Below are 16,231 nucleotides of genomic sequence, written 5' to 3'. Positions count from 1 at the left end.
GGATGATTATTTCATTACAAACAAATCAATAAATTCTGGGTATTCTCATAGTATATATGTTTCACCTATCTTATCCAATCCCAGGTGACGCCACATATTCTGCTAATATATATCGTTCACCTATCTCATTCGATCCCGGGCGACGCTGGGTATTTTGCTACTATATGTTTTCCACCTATCTCATTCAATACTGAGCGACGCTTTCTGATAGTATATATTTGCACATCTCATTCAATCCCTGGACTGACTTCATGTCCGCCACCCCACTGTTGAAAATATACATTAAATAAAGTAATGTTTTAATCGCAAACTGTTTCAGCCATTTCGGGGACCGACTTTATATCCTAAACCCACTGCTAAAAATATACATGAAATAATGTAATGTCTAAATAGTAAACTGTTTCAGCCATTTCCGGGACTGACTTTATATCCCCAACCCACTGTTGAAAATATACATGAAATAAAATAATGTATAAATCGTAAACTTTTTCAGCCATTTCCGGGACCGACTTCTTATCTCCCATCCTACTGTTAAAAATATACATTGAATAAAGTAATGTCCAAAACGTAAATGGTTGCAGTCATTTCCGGAACCGACTTCATATTTCACACCCCAATGTTAAAAATATACATTAAATAAAGCAATGTGTAATGTGTAAACGGTTTCACCCATTTTCGGGACTGATTTGATATCCCCCACCCCACTGTTAAAAATATACATGAAATAAAGTAATGTTTAAATCGTAAACGGTTTGAGTAATTTCCGGGACTGGCTTCATATCCCGTAACCCACTGCTTAAAATATACTTGAAATAAAGTAATTTTTAAATCATAAACTGTTTCAGCAGCTTTTCGAAAGTAATACATAAAAACATTAACACGGTTAGAGATTAGGTAACCATTGTTTCAACATGAATTTCTGAGTGTAGTATCAGTTTCAACATTCCAGTGACTTAAATCCCCCTTTTTTGGTCTTGGTTAATGGAGGAGAAATCCTTCATTACTTCTCATTTTTGTTATTGACCAGAGAGCCCCTTTTGGGGAGCTGGTTCCCCCTAAATTTTTAACTGACCTCATGTCCAATCCGACCTTGCGGGGAGGCAAGTAAACAAAAAAAAAATAATCAGAACGGACATTTTCCAGGGCATTTTATAATTAATCAGAAGTCACACTTCCAGGGCAATTTTGTAATTAAATCAGAAATAACTTTTTCCAGTTATTTTTTTAATATTAAAACTTTGTTACATTAAACATAGTACCTATTCACAATGCCTCCCCACGGGACAGATTTAGACACCAGGGTCTTTTTTTAACATGGAGAAAAAATTGTCTTAGTCGTAAAGGATTTCTCTTCCACCGAGAGAGAAGAAATTGAAATGTAGCACCTGAAGAACAGATACTACACTTTGATCTTAGCCAAAAGGCAAAGAAAGACAAATCATTTTTATTAGCTTTGCCTCAACAGCGACACGAATTTTTTTTTTTTTTTTAATTTAGAGGTGACAAGGTTTATTTGGAATATTCCACTTTCCTTTTTTAGGGATGCACAGCATGATAACGGACGGAGCGATAAGCGTAATGATATAATGATGATTATGGTAAAAGGAAAAAAGTAAGGATGGTTGTCTTCTTGAATAATAGTGAAAGTAACAGCACACAAAGACAATTTCATTGATTAAAAAAGGGGGGGGGTAAATGGTTTGACAAAAACTGGGAATAACATTTGTTAACTTAAGAAAACGTTTAAACTGAATTAAATCTGAATTTTATTTACATTTTTCAGCAGAGATTTGGTTCTGCTCAAAATCATTAATAAACACAAAAGTGTGCAATGACCAAATTATTATGTCTACAGTTATCTTCTCTTGCTTGAAAACTCATCTCAAGATGGACGGTGAATATTGCACCAAGAAAACTTTAGAAAAAATTAACTTATTCCAAGTTTTAATGAAAACAAATGTTTGTATACAATATGCATTAATATAATTATGCAAGATATTAATATATATTAATTTTTAATATAATAACAGTTGTTTGTTTCAAGATATTGCTTTGCTTATAAAATCAAGGGAGACAATTTGATTGAATGTTAACATCAATAAGCAGCAGTTAATTTTAGTATTAGTATCATCTGTAAAAAAGGTAGATGCTTTATTTTAAATCGAATTTAATTATAAAAGTTGTTACATTGAGAAATAATGAAGAAGAGAAATAATGAAGAAGAAAATGTTATTATATGAAGGTCAATGTTAATAATAGAGAAAAACAATAATAGATTTGAATAACATTAAATTAGACTCTTCATCTTTTTTTTGTCCCCGAAGTTTAGACAAAAAAACCCTTCTGATAGTGTGAAAAAATGGTTCCATAGATTAACAATTTTCCATCTTATCAGATGGCACGTTACTTTTTCCTTGTTAATAAAGCCCTGGCGATAGCTGCAAATATGGCCACGATTACTACAGCAGCAGCAATGATGACAATAAACAAAACTAAAAAGAAAAAAAAGAAAATATATTATTTACAGAGAGAAAAAAAGATTTGTAATATAATCCAAAGTTATTTAATATTATACAAAAATAAAAGGTTTTTGAATTTTTGAGATAAGGATCATATTATTTGGATTCTTAAGACTATTGTTCGAAACTCTATCAAAAACTGGCACCTCACATGCCTATGCCGATGCTATAATAATAGTACCGGCAGGTTTAAAACTACTTTGAAAGTACCAGTCACTGCCACAAAAGATTGAAAGTACATGAGACAGAATCCACAACAGCCGGTGGAAGAAACATGAACACAAGATGAGAACAGTAGTCTGAAGAATCCAAATAATACAAAAAATAAAAGGGTTTATTACTGAACAGTGTGCTAAGTAGCTACAAGTTGGGTAACTGGTTTGTAATGTATATGGGCAACGGCCCAGTTTTGCTCTTCAAAGATGACATCATAATCTATTGATATGCTACTCATATTTCATTATATAAGAAATGAGGTATCAGTACTTTTTCTACAGCAAAGTTGAAGATGATGTGTGTGTGGGGTGGAGTGGAATGATAAAACAGAGATAGAGTTTTTTATATAACAAAATTATCATGGAAAATTACAATTAATCTTAACTTAAAAAAGAGGAGAAGAAAATGAAAAATAATATTCACTCCGCCTTCGACGACCACAATCCAAAGATTTGCTTGTCATTTCCTTCACAAAACCACCAATATATTCCTTTGCATCCTCACCGCAATCGCTAACAGATTTTTGCATGCACTCTGTAATGTCCTTGATTTTACTGAAACAAAATTAAAATAAGTTTACATTTTAGCAAGACGTGGACACTTTTTACACCATAGGACATAAAAAACATGCAGGCAATAAAACTGCATTTATCCATAAAAATACGTAAAAATATACTTTAATGTTTTTTTTAATATTTTGGAACATCTTTATTAAAATCTAAATCAGTATTTTTGTCGATTTGTTAGAAATAAAATTACTCCCTTGTAGTTGAATGTATATGGGCAACGGCCATATATATTCAACTGGTACTGGTTGACGTTTTTAATATTTTTTTGTTTTATCATGATGTTGTAGATTACGAATGAAAAGACTCGGATACATTAACTACTAGACGCAGATACTAAGGAAAATAAATTGTAACAAAAATGAATCAACACCAACTCAGATAAGTAAAATCCCGACATGTTCTCTGATATGTAAACGACTTGTGTTTGGTTTCTTTAAGGGCAACTTTAATACGTGTAAAAAATTATTTCCTTAATGTCGTCCATGATCCCACATATCCTATGGGTAGTTGGTATTAGCACGTCGCTAGTGCATCCCAATACTTCCAGTATTTCAGGGCCACTCGAACATGTATAATCACCAGCATCTGCAATGGCCTAGATATGCTGCATTTGACGGCAAGTCCTCTTATCTAAGGCATGCCCAGATTCAGCATGGGACTCTGGTATCAAAGATACTTTAACTTTTATGGAGGGTGATGATTCGGGGGGGGGGCTTCTTTTGAATCTACCTCCATGCAAGATGTGGTATTACTGCCAATTTCTGTCTTTGTTCACCAAATGCTGGTCTTCCTCCTCCTCTGTTGCTAAGTAGTTTTGATTGGTGTCGCGTTGAATCACTCGTTGACTCTGTTGTCAACCTCTCTGGCTTTTGCCACATATTTGTAAGTGTCCAGTAATTCCACAATTATAGCATCTGAGTTTCCTTGCCGGACAGTTCCTCCATCCTTTTACTCTGTTGGGGTGTGATGTCCTCCCACACCCTTCACAAGGTTTATTTTGAGGGGTTCTGGGTTCCTCCTTCTCAGACCTTGTTGAGCCAAATATCGAACGCTCATTTAAGCGGCTTTGCCAATGAGAAATTGATGTATTCATTGTTTCTAGACTAACCAGTCTGTGGAATTTCTGTTTCACTGTTGTCAAAGTATTGGCTTTGGCCAAAAATTGCACTGATATTCTGTATTTGCAAGTCCAGCTACCATGTCCACCGAATAGTTTATATTTAGTTGTCATAGGAACTGTTCTTCTGTGGCTATATGGAGAGTTTCAGGCCCTACTAGTTTAAACAAAAGTCTGTTTACCTCATTCGAGCAAGCTGTTTTTAATTCGTTGCATATTTCCACGGGGTCAGTTAAACTGCACATTTGTTTGTACCGGGCCGATATATCATTAAGATGCACAATGCACACCTATCATATCTCATCACTTTTATTTATGTAACATATCATGTCCATGTCAAGTAATCAAGTAAAAAACATAAAACCAAGCTTTCAACTTTTCAACATCTTCAGGAGTGAGCATAAGACAGGCTTTCAGCTTTGTGGTTCTATTTGCATGAGACTGGGATTGAGTAATATCAGTTTCATTTAAAAAATATTTGTTCAACGGAAACGAAAGGTCTAAGAGTGAATTTGGCAAATAAAAAAATGTTGGAGTTTATGCATATTATATCATGTGTTGGACAGCTTTTAGAAACTGGCCTTCAAATTAAATTATCTCTCGCAAGGTCCTTGTTTATCCTTCTTTCTCAAATCCATCCTTATCACTTCCTCCCATGTGTTCCTTAGCTTTTTTGATAGTCAGATCCAATACCATACAATTTAGTCTACGCTTGTCTGAAAAGTTGGTGGCAGTTCTGAACCATAAATGCAAAGATGTTTAGAACAGCCATAGCTGTTGAATTTTGATATGTTCATATATATAATTTTTAGACTTTGTTAACTTTTTTACGTAACGCACACCACATCAAACATTCTGGAGGTTATAAAAATGTTTTTTCATGAGAAAAGACTTCTGCAGCATTTGAACTGAATGTGATATTCATCACATTAAAATCGAACATACTTTCTTTATCTTGTTTGTTTGTGGCCATTCCATAAGTCGCCTGTGTCTTTTCTCTGCTCCACGTCTGTGATGTTGCAATCTGACAACATAACACCAATGTGTTAACGAGTGCTCTACACTATTTAAGTTGACCCATCTTTCCAATATTGTTATGACACTTTTAGTAAACAAAACAATGTACAGGTTGCAAGAGATTTGTTTGATTTGTTATTAAACTTCTAATCTAAAAACAATGATCCCCGATTCTACATTTTTATATATATCACACTGGCCACAACTGCCAGTCTGTCTATGTAGGGCTCAGTATACAACACAGCCATTTTAACTGCAAACCTTGCATTAAGATTAATTTCTTGGATTGAACGATGATCTTTTCAAAGTGGTGGACTCCTTTTATTCTCTTGAGTGCTGGATGTGGTTAATAGTTTAGTTCTACCATTAGAATAAAATCAATATGGGATGAATTCTACAATCTGATGTCATCAATGACATGATGAGCTATCCGTATCACTTACCTGGGAGAGTGTATATAATAATAGGATAGAAAATTTGACGTATCAGACAAGAGGCGGATATCAGACCACTTCCAAAAAAGGGGGCCTGTAAAATAATTGCTAAAACCGGTAAATTCACGTTCTTGTTAAATAAAATCAAAGATGGAAAATTTGTAATCAGAACGAAGGTTGAGCACATCCAAAATACAAAAATCCAGATTCCAGATTTGATAGCACTAGAACTGGAAAACGAGCGATAAAAAATACAACTTTCAAATTTAAAGGTTGATTAAATAATTAAAAAAAAATAGAGAAAAATTAAAAAAATTAAAAATTTAAAAGAAAAAGTAAAGACAAAGATGAGGGAAAAAGAAGAGGGGAAAAATAAGTGGCAATAGAGAGAATAGAAGTGGAAAAAAGGAAGATTCAGAGTATCGGATGTTATAAATCAAAGCCAGATGTGTCAACAAAATACGAATGAATAAAAATGAATTAAAAACGGGAACAAGTCAAAATAGACTAAACAGATAAAAACCGGGTTAGAGATTCAAATGCGGAAGAGAGAATGACAGATCAACCATATAGGAATACAGACATAGGCATTGACACATACATATAATAAAAAAAACAGGGAAAATTATGTAAAAACATACACATACATATACATGATGATGATTGCAACGTCTTGTCAGACGAGTGCCACTCTCTCAGACACTTAAAGTCCATGAGCTCAAAAATGACTTCCATCGCCACAGGACCATTTTTATAGACAAATGCCTGAGAGAGTATCTATACACAGATGATGTTACAGAGTCTTAGCTTTGTACGACAGCTAAGTCTCTCTCTCGGTTCAAAATGTTGAGATTTAGCAACAAGCAAGAGCAAGATAGCCAGCAACAAGTTAAACTGCAAACCAGCTTAATGCGAGTACTGGTCTCCCGCTTTATGTTTTTTTTAATCAGAGATTTGCTTCTAGAAAGGTTGCCTTCACCACGGCTTACAGGAGCCCTCTCCACCCCAGCACACACATACATACACACAAACACACACAGTGCTAGTTGGCCGTTGACCCCGAAACAGGGTTCATTCGCCCTTTGAAAGGTCTTGTTTTTAATCTTTCAGGGAGACTAGCTGTCCTCCTCACCAAACAAGTCTGGTGGGGGAATCAGTTTAGTCGCCGGTGATCCGACCATGAGGCAGGTAGTACTGGGTTACATGGTACCAGTAGCATATGACATGACCTGAAATATACATACATATATACATACACATACATATGTCTGCCCAACAAAGGCACACAGATACATATACTACTATGATCACATAGAAATAAAAATCAACAACAGGTCCATATAATTATGCACAAAATATAAGAATGCAAGTATACACATATATACACATACATACATGCATATGTAGAGAAGAATATATATATATATATACATATATATATATATCTATATATATATATATATAAAAGAAAAAATGTGTGTGACCATTTCGTGTATGTCTCGCAAAGGCTTCTTTCGCACACGCTCCCGGGGGGGGGGTTACTATTGCTTAGAACTGTTTATATACCCCCTATATAATAATATCTATGATTTGGGAACGCGTGGAGCGTATAGATTTATTTGCGTCGACTTTTACAAAATTATTGCTATTTTGGCTTCTCATGTGTTGATTTGTTTTTTTTGTATAAAAAGCAAAACTAATTCAAAGTTAACAGCCTTCTCGGCATCGCGCCGGGAAACGTCCAGAAGCTTTGATCAATGTTGTATATCAGACAGTTGCTATTCAATCTGGACAATTTGGAACTGGTTTCCCCCTCCCCAACATCTGTTGGGGGAAAAACAGTCAAATTTGGGTAAACAAACCCAAACGCTGCGTGACTTCTATTTGACCTTTTTAATTAAGTCAAATGGAAGCAGCAGAGTTAACTTTTATTGCGGACACCTGTTTTTAATAGTTAAATAAATAAATTCAAACATGTCTCCGTTGTATGTCACGGTGGCCCAATGGTTAACGTTGCACTTTTTTTTTTTCACACTTTAATTTCCAACTTTGCCCTAAGGGTTCAGGTTCGATCCTCATACTCACCTACCAAAACATTTTTTTTTATTATTTTACCCCCCCCCCGGAGTTTTGATTTACCTCAAAACACCCGGGCATCGCCGGGTACCCCCCGCTAGTATATATATATAAGATGTATAGAGACATATGTATATACATATTTAATATACATACACACACACACAGATATATATATATAAACATATGTACACATACACACACATATACACATATACACACACATACATATATTTTGGATTAGTTTCTATGTGGGAAGAGACTACAGCAGCTGGGAAGGCGTTCTAGGCAGGCACAGAGGAGGCAAAATCAATGACAACAGCTGCTCCTCCTTAGCAAGTGTACAGAGCACAGCCAACATCATCACCAACACCTTGTTTAGGATAGCAGACAAGTACAAGACCACCTGAATGCACTCGAGGTCAAAACACTGGCACATGATTTCTTTCATCATCATCCACCAACAAAGCATCAATGACGTTCATATGACCCATGCCATATAATGTCGCCAGGCTGAAGGACCCATTTTACTGGGCATGATTCCAGGAAGATGAAAAGATCCAAGATCGTGTGAAGACAGCACTGAGAAATGGACAACTTCAAGAAAAATGAATTGACCAGAACAACCCTCTCTACTCATCGACCTGACTAAAGATTTTGACACCATCAACAGAAAGGCCCTGGAGCGCATCGTGTGTCTCCAAAATTTGTGTCGATGTTCATGCTCTTCCATGATGGCATGAATGACCAGGTCCTCTCCAATGGCAATGTGACGGTTGCTTTTGAGATCAGCAATGGCGTAAAGAAGGGCTGCATACTAGCCCTCATCCTCTTCAACGTATTTTTCATCTGTCCCATGCTGTCCCATGCTGTTCATGATCTGGAGAAGGGTGTCTACATTCATTCCCGCTTAGAGGACTCGGGGTTACATTTTTAAAAATCAAAATCAAATAAAAACTTCGTATCTGGACTTTCAAGTCTTAAACTGCATTTAATCTTTTTCAAAACTTTTCCAAAAGCTTCTGAGAGCCTTTAAACTGTCAAACTTCTTACAAATTAAAAGTCTTTAAACTGGTGAAGACTTCTTCATAACTCTGTCTCGTGATCCGATCATCTAGTTATAATCTTTGTCTTCATCTTTTCTTGGTTTAATGGTTAGGACCCTAATATCTATGCCAGACGCTTGCTGGTTGCTGGAACACATTGTTTTTCTACTCAAACGCACACCTCACGCATAACCCTACGTCCATGTGGTAGTTCTGCTGTCATGATGGCTGGTCGGTAACCCTACCACAAAGGTCCTTCGGCTAGTTGCCTGCTGTCAAATGTATATATATATATATATATATATATATATATATATATATATATATATATATGATATAAAGCTGAATGTCTGTGTGTGTGTCTGGCCACGAATAGGCTCCTATATGGTTGACTATTTTAAAAAAACTGATTACATTAGATGTATCAAGACACAAGAATGGGTATGTTTGATCTGGCAGAACAGTGGTTCATTAAAATTGTGGGGTCTGCGTTCGTGCCTGGTCCACAAAATATGGAAATAAAAAATTAACAAATTAAAAAAAAAAAAAAAAAACATTTACACGTGTTTCTGATATAGATGTACATAATAATACTTTGATAAGTATGTTTTAACTTAAATAAAGATGATATAATAAAATTGTGGGGTTTATGTTCGCGCCTAGCCTCCATAAAATGAAAATAGGCACAAACTTTAATAAAGACTTTTCATATCTATCTGTGTAAGTATACTTTGATAATTATGTTTGTTTGAAGAAATATGGTATAATAAAATTATGGGGTGTTCGTTCGCACCTGACCTTCATAGAATGGAAATATGTCACAAAGTTTAACAAGGTTTTTTAATATACAGGGTGTTCCAAAAGTCTTGAGCACATTTTGGCATTGAATATCTCTAGAACTAAAAAACACATCTGGTATATCTGGTATATGTTGGTATAGCCTTACAAAAAACTTAATGCATTTAGCTTTAAAATGGCACTGCTTTCATCTTACTACCATTCACAATTAAGCAGATATGCGGACTTGGAATGTGCCCAAGACTTTTGGAACACCCTGTAGATCCACAGAATATTGTGATAAGTGTTTCAGTGTGACCAGGTATGGTATAATAAATTATGGGGTTTATCTATTTTATTTTTACTTTCATCATATTTTGCTTTGGTTTTGATACCCCCAAATTCAACCCAAATTTACAACCCTTCCTTTTCATAACCTATCATACTTTCATAAATCAGAGTCCATTTTCTGTAGGCTGTTTTTGAACCCAGTCAACGACGGGTACTTTTGCTAGTATATATATTTATTTAAAAAGATTTTTATGGGTACAAAATTTTATAACATTTTTGAAGAACACGGAACGTAGTGTCATAATTAATTGCTGAGATTTTATTTATTTATTTATTTATTTTTATCGTTTAAACATAAATCATTAAAAAGAAACTTTCGAAAAGACCAAAATACACTTCTAAAGTATATTTCTCCTAAGCATAAGAGGCTAAATAAGGGGTGAGGCAAAAAAAACAAAACAAAAAAAACATCAAGACGTCTTTCAACCAACCCTTTTCAAGATGAATGTTGGCAGCGGGGGGGGGGGCGAAAACATCGTTTAAAAACGTGGTCAAAGAACCATAAATTAACAGCGAGCGTAAAAAAAAAAAAAAAAAAAAAAAATTGTACAGGGAATAGGAGAAAAAAAAAGAGAAACAATCTCAGCGAATACCCATGAGTTCTAACATATGGGTATACTCTCTTTGCTTACACAGAGATGGTTGGTAAGTGAATTCTCGACCGCGCTCTGTATAAAACCAAGAAAGTTTCATCCGTGTATACGTCAGTGCAAATTTGGTACTGTAATAAATGTTCACCAATGGCCAACCTTTGAGTTGGTAAACGCCTGGATGTTGGCCTTTTTTTTGTGCCTACATATCGATACATATCATATACATATCATGTTGGAAAATTCTAAATGTTGAAAGGTATGGCCCATGAAGTCAGCTTCAAACTGACCGTTAAATCGATAAACAACCATATCATATTGAGTGGTAGTGATACCATCCTTTCATATCATATTGAGTGGTAGTGATACCATCCTTTCATATCATATTGAGTGGTAGTGATACCTTCTTTTCATATCATATTGAGTGGTAGTGATACCATCCTTTCATATCATATTGAGTGGTAGTGATACCATCCTTTCATATCATATTGAGTGGTAGTGATACCATCCTTTCATATCATATTGAGTGGTAGTGATACCATCCTTTCATATCATATTGAGTGGTATTGATACCATCCTTTCATATCATATTGAGTGGTAGTGATACTATCCTTTCATATCATATTGAGTGGTAGTGATACCATCCTTTCATATCATATTGAGTGGTAGTAATACCTTCTTTTCATATCATATTGAGTGGTAGTGATACCTTCTTTTCATATCATATTCAGTGGTAGTGATACCATCCTTTCATATCATATTGAGTGGTAGTGATACCTTCTTTTCATATCATATTGAGTGGTAGTGATACCATCCTTTCATATAATATTGAGTGGTAGTGATACCATCCTTTCATATCATATTGAGTGGTAGTGATACCATCCTTTCATATCATATTGAGTGGTAGTGATACCTTCTTTTAATATCATATTGAGTGGTAGTGATACCATCCTTTCATATCATATTGAGTGGTAGTGATACCATCCTTTCATATCATATTGAGTGGTAGTGATACCATCCTTTCATATCATATTGAGTGGTAGTGATACCATCCTTTCATATCATATTGAGTGGTAGTGATACCATCCTTTCATATCATATTGAGTGGTAGTGATACCTTCTTTTCATATCATATTGAGTGGTAGTGATACGATCCTTTCATATCATATTGAGTGGTAGTTATACCATCCTTTCATATCATATTGAGTGGTAGCGATACCTTCTTTTCATATCATATTGAGTGGTAGTGATACCTTCTTTTCATATCATATTGAGTGGTAGTTATACCATCCTTTCATATCATATTGAGTGGTAGCGATACCTTCTTTTCATATCATATTGAGTGGTAGTGATACCATCCTTTCATATCATATTGAGTGGTAGTGATACCATCCTTTCATATCATATTGAGTGGTAGTGATACCATCCTTTCATATCATATTGAGTGGTAGTGATACCATCCTTTCATATCATATTGAGTGGTAGTGATACCTTCTTTTCATATCATATTGAGTGGTAGTGATACCATCCTTTCATATCATATTGAGTGGTAGTGATACCATCCTTTCATATCATATTGAGTGGTAGTGATACCATCCTTTCATATCATATTGAGTGGTAGTGATACCATCCTTTCATATCATATTGAGTGGTAGTGATACCATCCTTTCATATCATATTGAGTGGTAGTGATACCATCCTTTCATATCATATTGAGTGGTAGTGATACCATCCTTTCATATCATATTGAGTGGTAGTGATACCATCCTTTCATATCATATTGAGTGGTAGTGATACCATCCTTTCATATCATATTGAGTGGTAGTGATACCTTCTTTTCATATCATATTGAGTGGTCGTGATACCATCCTTTCATATCATATTGAGTGGTAGTGATACCATCCTTTCATATCATATTGAGTGGTAGTGATACCATCCTTTCATATCATATTGAGTGGTAGTGATACCTTCTTTTCATATCATATTGAGTGGTAGTGATACCATCCTTTCATATCATATTGAGTGGTAGTGATACCTTCTTTTCATATCATATTGAGTGATAGTGATACCATCCTTTCATATCATATTGAGTGGTAGTGATACCATCCTTTCATATCATATTGAGTGGTAGTGATACCATCCTTTCATATCATATTGAGTGGTAGTGATACCTTCTTTTCATATCATATTGAGTGGTAGTGATACCATCCTTTCATATCATATTGAGTGGTAGTGATACAATCCTTTCATATCATATTGAGTGGTAGTGATACCATCCTTTCATATCATATTGAGTGGTAGTGATACCATCCTTTCATATCATATTGACTGGTAGTGATACCATCCTTTCATATCATATTGAGTGGTAGTGATACCATCCTTTCATATCATATTGAGTGGTAGTGATACCTTCTTTTCATATCATATTGAGTGGTAGTGATACCATCCTTTCATATCATATTGAGTGGTAGTGATACCATCCTTTCATATCATATTGAGTGGTAGTGATACCATCCTTTCATATCATATTGAGTGGTAGTGATACCATCCTTTCATATCATATTGAGTGGTAGTGATACGATCCTTTCATATCATATTGAGTGGTAGTGATACCATCCTTTCATATCATATTGAGTGGTAGTGATACCATCCTTTCATATCATATTGAGTGGTAGTGATACGATCCTTTCATATCATATTGAGTGGTAGTGATACCTTCTTTTCATATCATATTGAGTGGTAGTGATACCTTCTTTTCATATCATATTGAGTGGTAGTGATACCATCCTTTCATATCATATTGAGTGGTAGTGATACCTTCTTTTCATATCATATTGAGTGGTAGTGATACCATCCTTTCATATCATATTGAGTGGTAGTGATACCATCCTTTCATATCATATTGAGTGGTAGTGATACCTTCTTTTCATATCATATTGAGTGGTAGTGATACCATCCTTTCATATCATATTGAGTGGTAGTGATACCATCCTTTCATATCATATTGAGTGGTAGTGATACGATCCTTTCATATCATATTGAGTGGTAGTGATACCTTCTTTTCATATCATATTGAGTGGTAGTGATACCTTCTTTTCATATCATATTGAGTGGTAGTGATACCATCCTTTCATATCATATTGAGTGGTAGTGATACCTTCTTTTCATATCATATTGAGTGGTAGTGATACCATCCTTTCATATCATATTGAGTGGTAGTGATACCATCCTTTCATATCATATTGAGTGGTAGTGATACCATCCTTTCATATCATATTGAGTGGTAGTGATACCATCCTTTCATATCATATTGAGTGGTAGTGATACGATCCTTTCATATCATATTGAGTGGTAGTGATACCTTCTTTTCATATCATATTGAGTGGTAGTGATACCTTCTTTTCATATCATATTGAGTGGTAGTGATACCATCCTTTCATATCATATTGAGTGGTAGTGATACCTTCTTTTCATATCATATTGAGTGGTAGTGATACCATCCTTTCATATCATATTGAGTGGTAGTGATACCATCCTTTCATATCATATTGAGTGGTAGTGATACCATCCTTTCATATCATATTGAGTGGTAGTGATACCATCCTTTCATATCATATTGAGTGGTAGTGATACCTTCTTTTCATATCATATTGAGTGGTAGTGATACCATCCTTTCATATCATATTGAGTGGTAGTGATACCATCCTTTCATATCATATTGAGTCGTAGTGATACCATCCTTTCATATCATATTGAGTGGTATTGATACCTTCTTTTCATATCATATTGAGTGGTAGTGATACCATCCTTTCATATCATATTGAGTGGTAGTGATACCATCCTTTCATATCATATTGAGTGGTAGTGATACCATCCTTTCATATCATATTGAGTGGAAGTGATACCATCCTTTCATATCATATTGAGTGGTAGTGATACCATCCTTTCATATCATATTGAGTGGTATTGATACCTTCTTTTCATATCATATTGAGTGGTTGTGATACCATCCTTTCATATCATATTGAGTGGTAGTGATACCATCCTTTCATATCATATTGAGTGGTAGTGATACCATCCTTTCATATCATATTGAGTGGTATTGATACCTTCTTTTCATATCATATTGAGTGGTAGTGATACCATCCTTTCATATCATATTGAGTGGTAGTGATACCATCCTTTCATATCATATTGAGTGGTAGTGATACCATCCTTTCATATCATATTGAGTGGTAGTGATACCTTCTTTTCATATCATATTGAGTGGTAGTGATACCATCCTTTCATATCATATTGAGTGGTAGTGATACCATCCTTTCATATCATATTGAGTGGTAGTGATACCATCCTTTCATATCATATTGAGTGGTTGTGATACCATCCTTTCATATCATATTGAGTGGTAGTGATACCATCCTTTCATATCATATTGAGTGGTAATGATACCATCCTTTCATATCATATTGAGTGGTAGTGATACCATCCTTTCATATCATATTGAGTGGTAGTGATACCATCCTTTAATATCATATTGAGTGGTAGTGAAAGCATCCTTTCATATCATATTGAGTGGTAGTGATACCTTCTTTTCATATCATATTGAGTGGTAGTGATACCTTCTTTTCATATCATATTGAGTGGTAGTGATACAATCCTTTCATATCATATTGAGTGGTAGTGATACCATCCTTTCATATCATATTGAGTGGTAGTGATACCATCCTTTCATATCATATTGAGTGGTAGTGATACCATCCTTTCATATCATATTGAGTGGTAGTGATACCTTCTTTTCATATCATATTGAGTGGTAGTGATACCTTCTTTTCATTTCATATTGAGTGGTAGTGATACCATCCTTTCATATCATATTGAGTGGTAGTGATACCATCCTTTCATATCATATTGAGTGGTAGTGATACCATCCTTTCATATCATATTGAGTGGTAGTGATACCATCCTTTCATATCATATTGAGTGGTAGTGTTACCATCCTTTCATATCATATTGAGTGGTAGTGATACCATCCTTTCATATCATATTGAGTGGTAGTGATACCTTCTTTTCATATCATATTGAGTGGTAGTGATACCATCCTTTCATATCATATTGAGTGGTAGTGATACCATCCTTTAATATCATATTGAGTGGTAGTGAAAGCATCCTTTCATATCATATGGAGTGGTAGTGATACCTTCTTTTCATATCATATTGAGTGGTAGTGATACCTTCTTTTCATATCATATTGAGTGGTAGTGATACCATCCTTTCATATCATATTGAGTGGTAGTGATACAATCCTTTCATATCATATTGAGTGGTAGTGATACCATCCTTTCATATCATATTGAGTGGTAGTGATACCATCCTTTCATATCATATTGAGTGGTAGTGATACCTTCTTTTCATATCATATTGAGTGGTAGTGATACCTTCTTTTCCTATCATATTGAGTGGTAGTGATATCTTCTTTTCATATCATATTGAGTGGTAGTGATACCATCCTTTCATATTAT

General features: G+C 34.8%; 1 protein-coding gene and 1 pseudogene across 1 annotated transcript in view; both read right to left on the bottom strand.

The window, feature by feature from the left end:
- Window positions 1-1,321: 1,321 nt before the first annotated feature.
- On the bottom strand, window positions 1,322-1,437 carry LOC145265831 (U2 spliceosomal RNA; annotated as a pseudogene).
- A 675-nt stretch (window positions 1,438-2,112) lies between these two features.
- The window catches only part of LOC145265428 (uncharacterized), a 159,152-nt gene continuing 145,033 nt past the window's right edge, over window positions 2,113-16,231 (bottom strand). The window contains exons 9-10 of the mRNA XM_080121261.1: window positions 3,159-3,289; window positions 2,113-2,492 (exon numbers count right to left, since the gene is read on the bottom strand). Coding sequence (XP_079977387.1) covers window positions 2,404-2,492; window positions 3,159-3,289 — 220 coding nt within the window. The 3' untranslated portion in view covers window positions 2,113-2,403. The remainder of the gene's footprint in view (window positions 2,493-3,158; window positions 3,290-16,231) is intronic.

This window comes from Euprymna scolopes, chromosome 40 (genome assembly GCF_053919585.1).
Source record: "Euprymna scolopes isolate OS-2025 chromosome 40, ASM5391958v1, whole genome shotgun sequence".
NCBI lineage: Eukaryota > Metazoa > Mollusca > Cephalopoda > Sepiida > Sepiolidae > Euprymna > Euprymna scolopes.
This window is presented reverse-complemented; position numbering and strand designations above follow the sequence as displayed.